Here is a 14,501-nt window from a genome sequence, read left to right as displayed (position 1 = left end):
GGGAGGGAGGAACACCAGGTTTTTCTACCATTTAAATTTTATTCTTTTATAGTGAAGGGAAGGGATTCAGAGGAAGAGTAGTGGAGATGAAGCTGCTGTGGGTTCAAAGCCGGAAGAGATTTGGGCTTCTGGACTGACAGGCAGGCCCAGAGTCCCTGGGGTCAGTTTATAGGGAACGGACCGAAATGGAACGGAACAGACAGAATAGGGAATGGAATGAAACGGAACAGAACAGAACAAAATAAAATATGGAATAGAATGGAACAAAACAGAATAGAATAGAAAATGGAATGGAAAATGGAATAGAAAATGGAACAGAATAGAACAGAACAGAACAGAACAGAATAGAACAGAATAGAATAGAATAGAAAATGGAATGGAACGGAACAGAACAGAATGGAATAGAAAATGGAACGGAACAGAACAGAACAGAACATGGAATGGAATGGTTTTGTGGTCTACCTTGTCAAAGGTCTTACTGAAGTCTAAGTCTACCACGTCCACAGCATTTCACTGGTCTGCTACCACTTTATTAAAAAATTCAAACGCATTAGCCAACATATCGACTATTTTTAGGCTAAAATGCTCCTGATCAAATTAATCATAAAAGGCATGAAGAACAATGAAAGCCCCAACCGCCCTGGTCACAGCCCTTTATTCCCTAAGGCTTTTCAGCTCAGAATCCACACAAATCTCAGAGAGACTCTGAATACGAGGCTACGGAAAAGAAAACAGCTTTATGGTTTGATCAAAGAAGAGCCGGGTGTCTCAATCTCTTGTCACACGCACAGCGAGACAGAGGAGAAAAGGCACACACGCTACTAAACCCTCCCCCCTTTTATAGCTAAGGCACTTTCTCAGGCTAACAGGCTAAAAGATTCCTTTTTTCGTTTGAATACGTGTTTTCCTTATCTATCAGGTTAGCTCAGTTACAGCTTGTCACAGGCTACGCTTCGAATACACAACTGCTGGACAGCAGCCCAGAACTTTCTCCTTGGGCGGATACATTTGCAGCGGAAGAATGATACATTGCAAGCTATAGCCAATACATTTAAAGTTAGAAGAGAAGAGAGAAGAGAAGAGAAGAGAAGAGAAGAGAAGAGAAGAGAAGAGAAGAGAAGAGAAGAGAAGAGAAGAGAAGAGAAGAGAAGAGAAGAGACGGAGCCTTGTGGTGCCCCACTGCTTACTTCTCTCCATGTGGATGTGGTGCCATTGGGGACTACTCGTTGAGTACGGCTTGTCAGCCACATACAGATCCATCCGGTGGTGATGTTGTTTATCCCACCTTTTCCTAGTTCAGCAAGGAGCAGGTTGTGGTCTACTTTGTCAAAAGCCTTACTGAAATCTAGGCATGCGACGTCCACTGCGTTTCGCTGGTCTACTGATTCAGTCACCTGATCCAAGAATGAGATGAGATTGGCCTGGCATGATCTGTTTTCCACACACCCGTGCTGGCTCCCGGTTATGACTTTGGTTGCTTCTAGTTGTTCGCAGATCTCTTTTTTGATTATCTTTTCTAGGATCTTCCCAGGTATTGAGGTTAAACTGATTGGTCTGCAGTTTCCTGGGTCTGTTTTTTTTTTTCCCCCTTTCTTGAAGATGGGAACCACATCAGCCCTTTTCCAATCCTCGGTTCTTCCCCGATGCTCCAGGATTTGTGGAGGATGTGGTTCTGATATAACATCTGGTATCGGTAGCCTGAGGAGTTTGGGAGTCTTTGCGTGTGTGTGTGTGTGTGTGTGTGTGTGTGTGTGTGTGTGTGTGTGTCCGCAGTTCCCCTCCGCATGGTCCAGACCTGTGAGGGGGGGCTTCCTGCCCCCAAACTGAGCCTGGCGAGCCCAGGAGGAGCGCTCAAGCTCTGCCTCCACTTTGCTCTAGACTCCCTCTGGGAACCAAAGGGCATCTAGTCCACCCCTCCAGACACCCAGAGAAAAGGAGGCTCTGGTTGAGAATCATGAGGGGGGGCGCAAAAGGAAGTCCGCCCTCCCCTCCGGAGCTGGCCTGAAACGCCCCCCTAAAAGGCAGCTCTCCCCACCCCGACTGAAGGGATTGTTCCCCTCTCACATTTTCTCCGCTTCTCACTCTGCGCCGAACTATCTCCTCTATCGGGCGAAGTCAAGGGAGGCTCTGCCCGGAGACCGATGACGCTGCGGAAGCGAGAATTCCCATTGGTCCTTCCGCTTTCCTGGGCTCGCCCAGGTCCGAAGTTCGAGCGAAACGCTTCCTCCTCCCCCCCAATCCAGACCCCCCGATTCCGCCTCTGGGGCTGGGAGCCTCCGCGTCTCCGTCTCTCGTCTCTCTGGGGGCGCTTGTGGGGCGGCGTCCATGGGCTCCGCTGGGCTCCCCCTGATGCTGCTGCTGCTGGCGGGGGCGCTGGCCCGGATCCCCGGAAGCGAAGGGGGGAAGGAGACCCCCAGTAAGGAGGGGGCTCGTCGAGGGAGCAGAGGGGCTGGGACCCCAGTAGGAGGAAAAGGGGTGGAGAGTAAGAGAGACGGGACCTTGCAGGAGTCTCGATCACCGCGTGGTCTCCGCCCCCTCCCTCAGGAGGACGGAGACGGGTCGCGGGAAGGCAACCCAGGTGGGATAAGAGGCAGCTGGGCCCCTCTCTCGCCCCCCCCGTGGCTGGGTGGGAGGGGGACCTTGCTCACCCCGAATTAGCGCCTGAGCCCCAAACTTTCTTGCAACGAAAGAGGAAGGAGACGGAAAGCGAAAGTGAAAGAGGGAAACTGAGGCATTTTCACAGCTGAATCCAGAGAAGCCACCAAAAGTATAAGAAAAAAGACGCTTTTTGGCAAAAAGTGTTTTTGCAACTTCAGTTTTTCTTCTGAATCTCCATTTTTTTAAGGCGAGGGAAGAGTTGAGCTGGATTCCTTCTTGGGGGAGACTCTGAATTTGGAGAGGAGACACAGAACCCCCCACCCCATATTCCCCCATTGCTGAATCCGGACTTGGAGGGGAGGGGGAACTGAGGGAGAAGGATATTGGGGGGGGTCTGAATTGCTCCCCTAAATTGGCTCCCCAAAACTGTTCCTTTAGTGAAGGGAGCTGGAGCCCCTCCTTTTGAGAGGGACTTGCGGGGCTGCAGGGGGGTCTTTTGGGGAGGGGACAGGAAAGAGGCCTCGAAAATCCCCCAAAGGGGAGGGGGAGTGGAAAGGCATCCAAAGGCAGCTTGTGGGGCTGAAGATCGGGGTGAGGGGGGGGAAGGGGAAAAGGGAAGGTGGGGCTTGAAGGGCAGGGACAGCCCAGGAGCATGGGTGTGGGTATCCTTATTGTGATTCCCCCCTTCCCTTCTGCTCCCAAAAGGAAGAGGGAAGCATGGATATTATTTTCCCTTCCAGCCCAGGGGGGGTCTCTTCTCTCCCCCCATATTTCCTGCCAGTTTGGGGGGGAAAGTGGCCCCACCGGGATCTAACATTCCTTGCAGACAGTTAGACCAAGTGCTGGACCAGCTGAACTTCTGCCTGTCTTTTTCCACCCTGGGAAGATGGGGGGGGGGCCTCAGAAAGCTACCCCCTCCCTTATTTTCCTCCCCTCCCACGACCCCCACTAAGGGGGAATCTCGCTGGGACCGACGGTTTCCCGTCCCTCCTCCAGGGGGCGCCTTCCGGTAGCCTCTTGCGGCAGGTTTCCCTCCCCTCCTCTGACAAGCCTGTGTCTCTCCTCTAGGAGCGGCTGGGAACCATGGGCCCTGGAGTCCCTCCTGACGCCCTCCCTCCTCCTCTTCCTCCTCCTCCCCACAGTCCCTTTCCTGTCCCAGGGGACGTGCGAGTGCCACTTCCTCTCCTCTCCGGAGCTGGCATCAAACACCTCCCTAAAATGCAGCCCCCCCACTCAGACTGAAGGGATTTCCCCCCCCCCCCTCCAACTTTCTCCTCTCTCGGCTTCGCACTATCTCCTCTTGTGGATGAACTCAAGGGAGGCTCTGCCCGGAGACCGATGACGATGCAGAAGGGAGAATTCCCATTGGTCCTTCCGCTTTTCTGGGCCCTCCCACTTCCGAAATACGAGGAAAGCGCTTCCTCCCCCCAAGCCAGACCCCCCGATTCCGCCTGTGGGGCTGGGAGCCTCCGCGTCTCTCTCCCCGCTCTCTGGGGGCGCTGGTGGGGCGGCGTCCATGGGCTCCGTTGGGGTCCCTCTTCTGTTGCTGGCGGGGGCCCTGGCCCGGATCCCCGGAAGCGAAGGGGGGAAGGAGACGCCCGGTAAGGAGGGGGCTCGGAGGGGGGCTGGGAGGGGCCGTCAGTGCTCTTGGGGGGGGGGAGAAAGGGGCTGGGACCCCTGAAGTAGGGAAAGAGGTCGAAGGCAAGAGAGGCGGGAGACTGCAGGGGCCTCGATCTCCGCGTGGTCTCCCTCCCTCGCCGCATTTTCCCCCGCAGGACGAAGAGGGAGCCCCCGTTCCCTAATTATGGCCGAGGTGGGCGAGGGTCGTGAGAAGGCAGCCGAGATGGGATAAGAGGCAGCTGGACCCCCTCTCTCGCCCCCCCCCCCGTGGCTGGGTGGGAGGGGGACCTTGTGAACCCCAAATTAGCGCCTGAGCCCCAAAGTTTCTTGCACTGAAAGAGGAAGAAGACAGAAAGCGAAAGCGAAAGAGGGAAACTGAGGCATTTTCACACCTGAATCCACAAAGGCCACCAAATGTATAAGAAAAAAGACGCTTTTTGGCAAAAGTGTTTTTGCAACCTCAGTTTTTCTTCTGAATCTCTATTTTTTTAAGGGGAGGGGAAAGTTGAGCTGGATTCCTTCTTGGGGGAGACTCTCAATTTGGGGAGGAGACCCAGAACCCCCCACCCCATATTCCCCCATTGCTGAATTGCAACCTGCAGGGGATTGAGAGGGAGGGAGATTGGGTGGGGTCTGAATTGCTCCCCTAAATTGGCTCCCCAAAACGATTTCTTTGTTGAGGGGGGGCTGGAGATGCTCCCTTTGAGATGTTTTTTGGGGGCTTCAGGGTAATAGAAAAAAGGGCTGAATCCCCAAATCACGCAATGGCAGTTAAGTTGGTGGGAAAGAAAATTTGGGGGTAACTAGGAATCTGGGGGTTCTCTCCTCCCCAAGATCCCCAGACCCCCAAGCCATCTAGGTCAAAATTGAGCAGCCCTCCCTCAACAGAGTGGGGGGAGGGAAAGGACCCCCATCTCCTGCCTACAACAGGGTCCTTTCAGCAGCCCCAGGAAGGCTCCCCACCCCTTTGGCCCCCCAATTCAGGGGATCCTGAGGGCCCAGATAAACCCCTGGGGGTCCTCAAGGCCCCTCAGAGAACCAGAGATCGGCTTTCAAAATGACCAAATGACCGCAAGGAACATCCATTCTTCCACTCTCCACCATTCGGTCAGAACTGAAGAAGCTTCTGGGATGAGAAGCGAAACATCTTCAAGGGAAAACCCAGGAGCTGCCTTTTGAAGAAGCCCCTTTGGGCCAAGCGAGATCAGGGGGAGGGAGGGTCTCAGGAGAGACCCCCCCCGGCTCCCCTCAGCCCTTCCAAAGTCTCCACTGACCCAGCCTGGACTCCCCATGGGGGCGCCTTAAGGGAGCTTAAAGGGGCATCTAGTCCACCCCTGCAGGCACATAGAGAAAGGGGGACTGCCGGAAGGCGCCCCCTGGAGGAGGGATGGGGAACCGTCGGTCCCAGCGGGATTCCCCCTTGGTGGGGGTCTGGAGGGGGGAGGAAAATGAGGGAGGGGGAAAGAGGGACCCCCCTCCATCCCCCAAGGGTGGAAAAAGGCAGGCAGAAGTTCAGTCGGTCCACATTCATGGGAGGGGGTGAAAAAGGAAGTCCACAACCCCCCCTGGACACCCCTCTAAAGCTGCAGCCCCCAAGACTGAAAATCTTCCCCTCCCTCACCTTCTCCGTCTCTATTGGGAGGGATATTGGGGGGGGTCTGAGTTGCTCCTCCAGACTCCCCCTTTAGTGAAAGGGGCTGGAGCCCCTCCCTCTGAGGTGGTCTTGAGGGGCTGCAGGGGGGGGTCTATTTTGGAAGGGGCACAGGAAAGAGGCTTTGAAAAGCACCCAAAGGCAGCTTGTGGGGCTGAAGATGGGGCAGAGGGGGGGAAAGGGAAGGGGGGGTTGAAGGGCAGGGAGAGCCCAGGAGCATGGGTGTGGGTATCCTGATGGTGACCCCCTCCCCTTCTGCTCCCAAAAGGGAGAGGGAGAGAGAAGCTTGGATATTATTTCCCCTCCAGCCCAGAGGGGGGTCTCTTCTCTCCCCCCCATATTTCCTATCGCTTTGGGGGGGGGGGATCCAGCGTTCCCTGCAGGCGGACGGAGGCCTGGACCGGCTGAACTTCTGCCTGCCTTTTTCCTCCCTGGGGAGATGGAGGGGGGGTCCCTCCTTCCCCCTCCCTCGTTTTCCTCCCCCCTCCCGACCCCCACCAAGGGGGAATCCCGCTGGGACCGACGGTTCCCCATCCCTCCAGGGGGCGCCCTCCGGCAGTCCCTCGCGGCAGGTCTCCCGTCGCTCCGCCTTCCCGTCGCTCCGCCCCTGCTGGGAACCATGGGCCCTGGAGTCCCTCCTGAGGGCTCTCTTCTTTCTGCTCCACCCCCCCCCCCCCGCAGCCCATTTCCTGTACCAGCATAAGGTCGAGTGCGGCTTCCTCAACGGGACGCGGCGGGTGCGGTTCCTGGAGCGCTACATCTACGACCGGGAGGAGTATCTCCGCTTCGACAGCGCCCGCGGGGAGTTCGAGGCCGTCACGGCGTTGGGGAAGGCGACTGCCGAGGCTTGGAACAGGGATAAGCACGAGCTGCAGTACCAGAAGACCGGAGTGGATGCCTTCTGCCGATACAACTACGAGACAGCCAAGACCGGTCAGATGGTGGGCCGGAGAGGTGAGTGGGGGAGGGGGAGTTCCATGGGGGGGGGGAATGCCGGGACCCCCCCCTTTTCCTTTCATTTCTTAGGACTCTCCCGGAGAAAGATCTGCCCCTCTCCAGCTTCCTCCTTCCCTTGCATACTCAAGAGGGACAGTGTTTAATATTGATTTGTCATGTATATGGAGGGCTGAGGGTCTGCACATATGTTGCACATAGTGTGTTTTTAGAGTGTGTCGTGTATGTCTTTCACTTTGAGAGCGGGCAACTCAATTTCGTTTGGGATGTGTGCCGTTGTGCCCACCGTAAAAAAATGACAATAAAGGTTATCTTATCTTATCTTATGTATTCTCTACTGTCAGATCTATGAAATTTACTCATTGGTATTTATTGCTATTTATTGATACTCCTAAACCGCCCCCCTCAAAGCGGGGGTCTGGATGGCCTACAACATAACATCACCCCTAAATAAAAATGTATAACAAATAAGCTTTAAAATTAATTTATCTTTAAAAAGTTTGAAATTCTATAATGATGACAAAGAAACATGCCAAAGGGAAGAAATAGATTCCTCTCCTTCCCATCAGTTCCACGATCTTCCTTCTCTTCCCATGGTCCAAAGTTTCCCCTGCCCAGAAAAACTTCTTTCCAGAATATTATACCAAGTATTATATTTTTCTGAGGGGGGGGGAGGAATCTGGCAAGGTCTCCCCCTTGCCCACTATATAGATATATTTCAAGATAATCTATATGCTATATAATATTTCAATATAATATTCAGGGAAGGCTCTTTCGTCTGTTGTGCCCTGTCCTTCTTTTAGTTCTTTTTATCCTTTATTCAGAATCAGTTGTTCATCCAATTTTGGGGGTCTGAGAGAAAAGCCCCCCCTGAAAGCCCCTTTTTGGTCAGAGTCTCGGCTTCACCTGCAGCCGAATCGCTTCCCTCTTCGTATCTGGGAAGGTTCCTCATTTGGGGGCAAAGATTAAAAAAAAACCCACAAACATTAAAACTGAATTTCAGGCATTCGTTCAGCCCTGAAGCCTCGGATTGTTCAGTTCCCTATTTCAGATTCCTGGTAAATTGCCTACATTTGTTGTTCTAGTTTTATTTGTTTATATTATTATTATTTATTTCTATCAACTGATAAGGTTTCATTGTGCAAAACAAGTGTTTCATCTGCGGTTGTTGCCACTTGTTGTTGTCAGGGTCTCCCAAAATAACACGCTTACCAAAGAATTAAATAAGATCTTTCTTCCACAAGAGAAAAACCACCAAATCCCAAGAGAAAAAGGCATTTTACCAGCTGGGCATCTGCTCCTTCCGGAAATTATGGAATATTTAAGGGGAACCGACACAGATTTTGTTCTCCGCATATTCAGTCTGGAATTCATTTTTTCTCCTAAATTCTTCCCTGCAAACCTAGGAGGATAATTAACTGTTCATAAAAAAATCCCGACCAGATCCCAGGATTAAATTACAAATAACCAACCCTTTAAAAATTGCATGTTCTTAAACGTTATATAATGAGCTGTTCAACAGAGAATCCCTCAAGGGAGAGAAACGTTGTTAGCAAAAGTTCTCTGATCTGGAGTGGATCTAATAAGGACCCTCTTGGGGGGGTCACTCAGCCCCCCCCCATTAATCCACCCAAGAGTTGTGCCATTTGCTGAAGGAGGAGATCAAGAGGGATCTCTTCTATGGTCCTGGGATCTGCCTGATCTCCTCAGCCACCAACTGCCCCCACTTTCACTTACCTCAAGATCCCCCCCCAGATCCTTTCCCCCCACCCTGTCTGGAATGGGGCAACTCACTGCAGGACAATTTCACAATTTTATTCAATTATTTAAAATAATTTTAAAATGTTTTTTTTTTAATTTTTGTCCTTCACATTCCATTTTTCTCCTCTCTCGGCCTCCTTCCTTTCCTGATTCTCTTTCTCCATTTCTTCCATATTGTGTAACTTTTGTGCCGCGTTGAGTTGGCTGAGTTGTCCTAGACCCCTCCCTGCCCCCCCATCCCAGGCAGGAGGGTGGGACCCCTCCCCACCTCCTTCCCCAGGGAAATGGGGCTGGGAGGGAGGCCGGACGGCTGCAGGGAGAGGTTGGGGGGGGGGAACCTGGGCAGAAAAAAACCAAAGGTTCAAGTACAGATTAGGCGAAATCTGGCTCAAAATCAGGGGGTCCTCATGGGGAGCCTCACACTGGATGTAGTTGTTGAATTCAGAGACAATCCCCCCTCCCCCCTCACACCTCCTGTTCCTCCCCATCTTTTAAGTATAATTTTATCTTGACTGGGAATTCCATTTTGATTGCTATAGAAATATTTATCTGTTAAGATGTTAATATATTAATGCTGTAAGCCAGGGCTTTTCAACCTTTTCACCAACTGTACCACTTTTAGGATATATGGCAATATTCAAGTACCACCTAGCAAGGTGTCAAACACTTGATGACCAAAAAAAAACCCTGTTCAAAGTTGCAATTGCACTGAAATGATTTATGACCGTTTTTCACACTTATGACCATTGCAGCATGCCCAAGGTCCTGTGATTTATATTTGAATGCTTGGCAACGGATTTCATATTTATGGTGGTCACAGAGTCCCAGGGTCATGTGATCCCCTTCTGCAACCTCTTGACAAGCAAAGTCATTGGCAGGTGGCCAAGTGCTAAAGCGGGATTTCCTTCCTTCCCTCCCTTCCTCCCTCCTTCCCTCCCTCCCTCTTTCTCATTCCCATCTCCTTCTGAAGGAAGAATTTGAACCCCCCCCCCATTTCCCTTCTTCCATATATTCATTGAACAAGGAAAAGCCTCCAGAGACAGAAAAGACAAGCCATTGGGGGAACTAGCTTAAAAAGGCGCATTCTCCTTTAAGAATTAGCTACTGGCTAGAAAGAAAAGTTAAGGAGATCAGTCGGCACTTAAGGAAGAAAAAAAAATGTAGTATGTATGGCTGCTGGCTAAGGCAGCCTCCCCAAAGGGCTCCATTCTTAAGTAAAGGAATGCTACAGGCAAAATCCATTCAGGAGAAAAATACTTCAAAATCCCTTGCAGCAAATCTTACACCCAACAATAGCAGAGCAATAGAAGCTAACAAGAGACACCAGCCATCAGCCAAATAGAAATTGCCAAACACTCCTTAAGAACACAAAGTCCTCATTGCACAAATCCCAGAACTTCAAAGTCACAAAAGCACAAAAGAATCCTTCCACTCTCCATCTCCCTCCTTGCCTCAACTTCAGCCAGTGCTTCCTTTCTTCATTGCTGCCTTTCTTCATTCCTTGTGGAGAGTAACCCCTCCTCCCTACATTTCTTTGTTGCTCCCAGCACAGGTGGCTGCCGCAGAAGTTGTAGATCCATTTGTGGCCGGCCTGCTTGATCTCCTCTCCTCTCCCCCCACCCTCCTCCTTCTTTCCATTCTGTGCAGCTAGAGCTGACTCTACCTCCTCCCAAGGCTGCTTCTTTTTCTCTCTCTCCTTCTCCCGACCCAAACTGCCTCCTTTTATAGCCTCTCCTGTCTCCGTGCCCTCCTCTTCCTTTCTCATGGGGAGGGGGGGTGAGCCAGAAGTGAGCCTGGGGCCTTTGCCTCGCCCCAGCCACTCTGCAGCTCCAGAGGACTCTCTCACAGTAAGTCCTTGCCTGTGCTGGCTCGTTCCCTCCCCCACTACATTTGGCTGGGCAGGGCAGCATACCATCTGTCATGTGCTCATGTACCACAGGTGGTACACGTACCACCAGTTGAAAAGCCCTGCTGTAAGCTGCCTAGAGTCATTTTATCATGAGATGGTGGCAAACAAATTTAATAAATAAATAAATGTTCCGGTATTCTACCTATTTTTTAAAAAATGTGGTTTTCCTTTGAATGGGATCCCCACAATTCTCCAAAACATGCTGTGTGTCTTCCCCTTCTTCTGGGTCTCTTACTGTCTCCCCCAAATCTGGCAGAAAATTCCTTCCGTCCTGGGGCGTTTCCAGTATTTATTTCTGTTGGACTTGCGCAATTTGATGATGGAAACTGATCCCAACCATGAACCATTTATGTTTTTCCATCTTTCAGGATCCCGTTTAATTTCTTGCTGCAATTTGCTTTGGAAATGACTTAAAACAAATACTATTTTCAGGACTGAAAAGGGCTCTTGGCCTGAACTAACCCACTTGGTCTCCTGTTCTGGTCCCTCCTGTGTCTCCCCCCCCATGTCCCTTCTCCTCCTCCCCCTCCCCCTCCCCCTCCTCCCCTCCAGCCAAGCCCACCGTCTCCATCTCCCCCACCAAGCTGGACCCCACTTCCCCCCACACCATCCTCCTCTGCATCGCGAGGGGCTTCTACCCTGTGGAGATCAAGGTCCGGTGGCTGAAGAATGGGCGGCCGGAGGAGGAGGGCGTGGCCTTCAGGGATGAGCTACAGAATGGAGACTGGACCTACCAGCTCCAGGTGATGCTGGAGACCCAGCCCCAGCAGGGGGACGTCTACACCTGCCAGGTGGAGCATGCCAGCCTGGAAGCCCCAATCACCGTCCAGTGAGGTGAGTCCCTCCTCTCCCCCTCTGGGGACCCCCTCCTACCCTGAGAAGGGGTAGAGACCCTCCCTGTGGGGGGAGCTGGGATGGACCCTCCTGGGGGGGAAGCTGGCCCTGATCTTCCTACTCAGTGAAGCTCCTTCTCCTTCCCCAGAGCCCCGTTCTTCCAACTCGGCCAGGAGCAAACTCTGGACAGGGATCGTGGCAGCCGTGATCGGGGTGATCTTCTTTGCCATGGGGCTCTCCCTCTACCTGAAGAGCAAGAAAGGTGAGTCTGGGGGGCTAGTTAAGAGATTGTGGGGAGGGGACCATCCAGGGGAGGCCTCACAGCAAGCTTAGAAGATGGCAAGGAGGCCCCCTTGGAGATTTGCTTGGGAAATTCTGTTCTTTGAGGGTCTACTGTATAAGTGAGCATCCTGAAACCTATTATGGGCTATCAATGGGGAGGGGGACCCCTTGAGTCCTCCAGCCCATGAATGGTTCTGATTGGCTCTTTTTCTCATTCCAGCAATTCCCATCCAGCCTCCTGCAGGTGAGTTTCCCCTCAAGTTATAGATGTTTCTTTAATATTCGTTAATTGATCCTTTAAAAGAAAAATGTGCCCGAACAAAACCTCCTAGCTGTGGATAACACAAATTTTTGAAATTTTGGGCAGCATTTCATTACAGAGACCTGAAAACAGTGCAATCAAAAACAAACACACACACATAAACACTAAAATCTCTCCCAGGAGATTTCCAGGTTTTGGGAAATTGCAAAAGAGAAGGGAAGTCTCCTTGTGACATTTCACACAATTTCTGGCAAAGCGACACCCAGCTTTGCTACCAATCCCCATCCTGGCCCCATCTTCTTTGTTAATATGAAATGTCTGGGGGGGAGGCCTCCTTTTTTGATTAACCCCCCAGTTAAGTCAATTGGGGTAAATTCCATAACCCTCTGGAGATGAATTTCTGGTCCTTTGCATCCTTTTCCACTTTGAAAAGGGGGGGGGACACTACCTCATTTTGTTCCTACCCATCAACCACCCCCCTACAATGTGGGCCTTTCTGGGAGGGTGGCTGAAAGAGAGAATAATAAGCTATTTACACTGGCTTCACTTTATTTTCTAACTTTCTCCCCATCTCTTTTTTTCTACAGCACTCATGAATTAATTCTTCCGTCCTTCCTGCGTCCTGGAGGGAAAGGGGCTTTTTTCCATTAACTGATGAATTTCTGTCTCTTTTTTGCAACCTCTGAAAAATGGAGGGTCACAATTTTAGATTGGGGGGAGGATGAGAATGGCAGCCCGGAGCTTTTCCTGTTGAGACCCCTCTGACTTTCCTTTGAAGGCTTCTCTTTCTTGTGAGGGAGCAGTGGAGACCATCTAGACTGACCTCTGGGACTCTGGACCTGCCTGTCAGTCCAGACACCCAAATCTCTCCCAGCTTTAAATCCACAGCAGCTTCATCTTCATTACTCTTCATCTGAATCCCTTCCCTTCGCTTTGCTATAAAAGAATAAACATTGTAGGAAAAATCCTGGAATTCCTTCTTCCTCCTCCTTTTTCCTCTCCCTCCTGCAGGAGGGTCCTCCCTTCTCCCCTTCCTCTCCCCAGATTGACACCTCCCCTGCCTCTGGATCAACCATCCCAGCTACTTCAGGTCTGAAGTCAAAAGTGGTTTGGTAGGAGGGGTGGCAGATCCAGGGAGAGGAACGGACAGGACTCCCCTCCTGCTCAGAGGCCCCCTTTCTCTGCTTCCCCTCAAGCCTATTTTTGAGGACCAGGATGCCAAAAGGAATGGTCCCCTTCAAGCACTTGTGGGGAGCCATTGAGGGACACATGAGACTCCCCCTACACTCACCCAGCCATTTGTGCCATTTCTCTCCTTCACAACTGGAGGGTCGTGCCCCATTTTGGCACCCAACACCTCCCTCCCTCCACCTGAGACCCTAGAGGCCTTTTCCAGGACTACCCACCTATCACCACTGCCGCCCCACAGCCCTTCCTGCCTTTGGGTCTGAAGCCCCCTTCTTCTGTGCAGAGGAGACCCCTAGAGCAGTGTCTCCTGCACAGTTTGAGGGTCCTCCTGCTTCATGTCCTGGGTGGAGGACCCCGTCCCGACCCGATGGTCCCCAACAGAGAAAGTCCTGTGGGAGTCTCATGTGTGGCCCCCAACCAAAGCTCATCGGAGCCCCCCCTTAGAAAAGGCCCCGAGTGGTTCTGTGTCCAATGGCCTTGATCTCTGGGAAGGTCGCCCTGATGTCCATCTCCCTGGTCTGAGGGCTCCTGGGCAGGGAGTGTTGGGAAGGGTGTCTTCCCCAGGGCCTCTTGGGGCCAGAGCAGAAAGTCCAGCCGAAGCCATTCCTGGTGTAGGAGACATTTGCCATCGGGGGAGGAAGGGAGAGCAGCTCTGCCGGAGAGAGGAAAGATCAAGGGGGCAACTCTGAGTGGAAGACCCCTCCCTTCTCCCCAGCACCCCTAGATGCCCCTAGATAGCTCTCCCACTGAGCCTTGCCCCCTCCAAAGTCATCCAGAGGATGGTTCTGTCAAGAGAACTTTGGATTCTTGGACTATGGTCTACATGACCCACATGAGGAGCTTCTGGCAGGGAATGAGCTACATTTCACAAGAACTGAGAATGTCATTTCTCTCTCTCTCTCCCTTTCTCTCTCTCTCTTTCCTTCCTTCCCTCTTTCTCTCCCTCCCTCCCACTCTCTCCCTCTCATCTTTGTCATTTCTTTGTCGATCTCTCTCTCTCTCTCTCTCTTATCTTATCTATCTATCTATCTATCATCTATATCATATCTATCTGTTCTTTTTTCTCTATCTTCTCTCTCTCTCTCTCTCTCTCTCCCCCCCTTCTCTCTCTAACTATCTATATCATCTTGCTACCAAATTTATATAACCACCCATCTCACAACAAGTGACTGTTTTGGATACACAATTTTAAACACAGGTATATACATGACATTATTAAAAAAACATTAAAAACAATAAAAAAAGTTTAAAAAGAAGAGTCAGTTTTTTCAGTGCCCTTGTAACTTTGAACAGCCGTGAAATGAACCGTGGTTTAGTGTAGTAATCACTCCTTAGTCATTGAAGGGTGCAAAGAAATGGCCACCTACTACGCAGCCGTTTATTGTTTTTATAGAGTTTTTCAAATAGCAATAGATACAGCATGGCAACAGCATTTCATTGGC

General features: G+C 51.5%; 1 protein-coding gene across 1 annotated transcript; it reads left to right on the top strand.

Annotated features, from left to right (window-relative positions):
• Window positions 1–4,044: 4,044 nt before the first annotated feature.
• On the top strand, window positions 4,045–14,264 carry LOC120308400 (DLA class II histocompatibility antigen, DR-1 beta chain-like). Its single transcript, XM_039344424.1, has 6 exons — window positions 4,045–4,199; window positions 6,551–6,823; window positions 11,046–11,327; window positions 11,476–11,589; window positions 11,830–11,853; window positions 12,459–14,264. Exons 1-3 carry the CDS (start codon window positions 4,115–4,117, stop codon window positions 11,324–11,326), a joined length of 639 nt encoding a protein of 212 aa, XP_039200358.1. The 5' UTR covers window positions 4,045–4,114; the 3' UTR covers window position 11,327; window positions 11,476–11,589; window positions 11,830–11,853; window positions 12,459–14,264.
• Window positions 14,265–14,501: the final 237 nt, after the last annotated feature.

Source organism: Crotalus tigris, unplaced genomic scaffold (assembly GCF_016545835.1).
Source record: "Crotalus tigris isolate CLP2741 ecotype Arizona unplaced genomic scaffold, ASM1654583v1 scf7180000017910.318528, whole genome shotgun sequence".
NCBI classification, from domain to species: domain Eukaryota; kingdom Metazoa; phylum Chordata; class Lepidosauria; order Squamata; family Viperidae; genus Crotalus; species Crotalus tigris.
The sequence above is the reverse complement of the archived record's forward strand: the minus strand, read 5'-3'. Positions and strand labels throughout refer to the sequence as shown.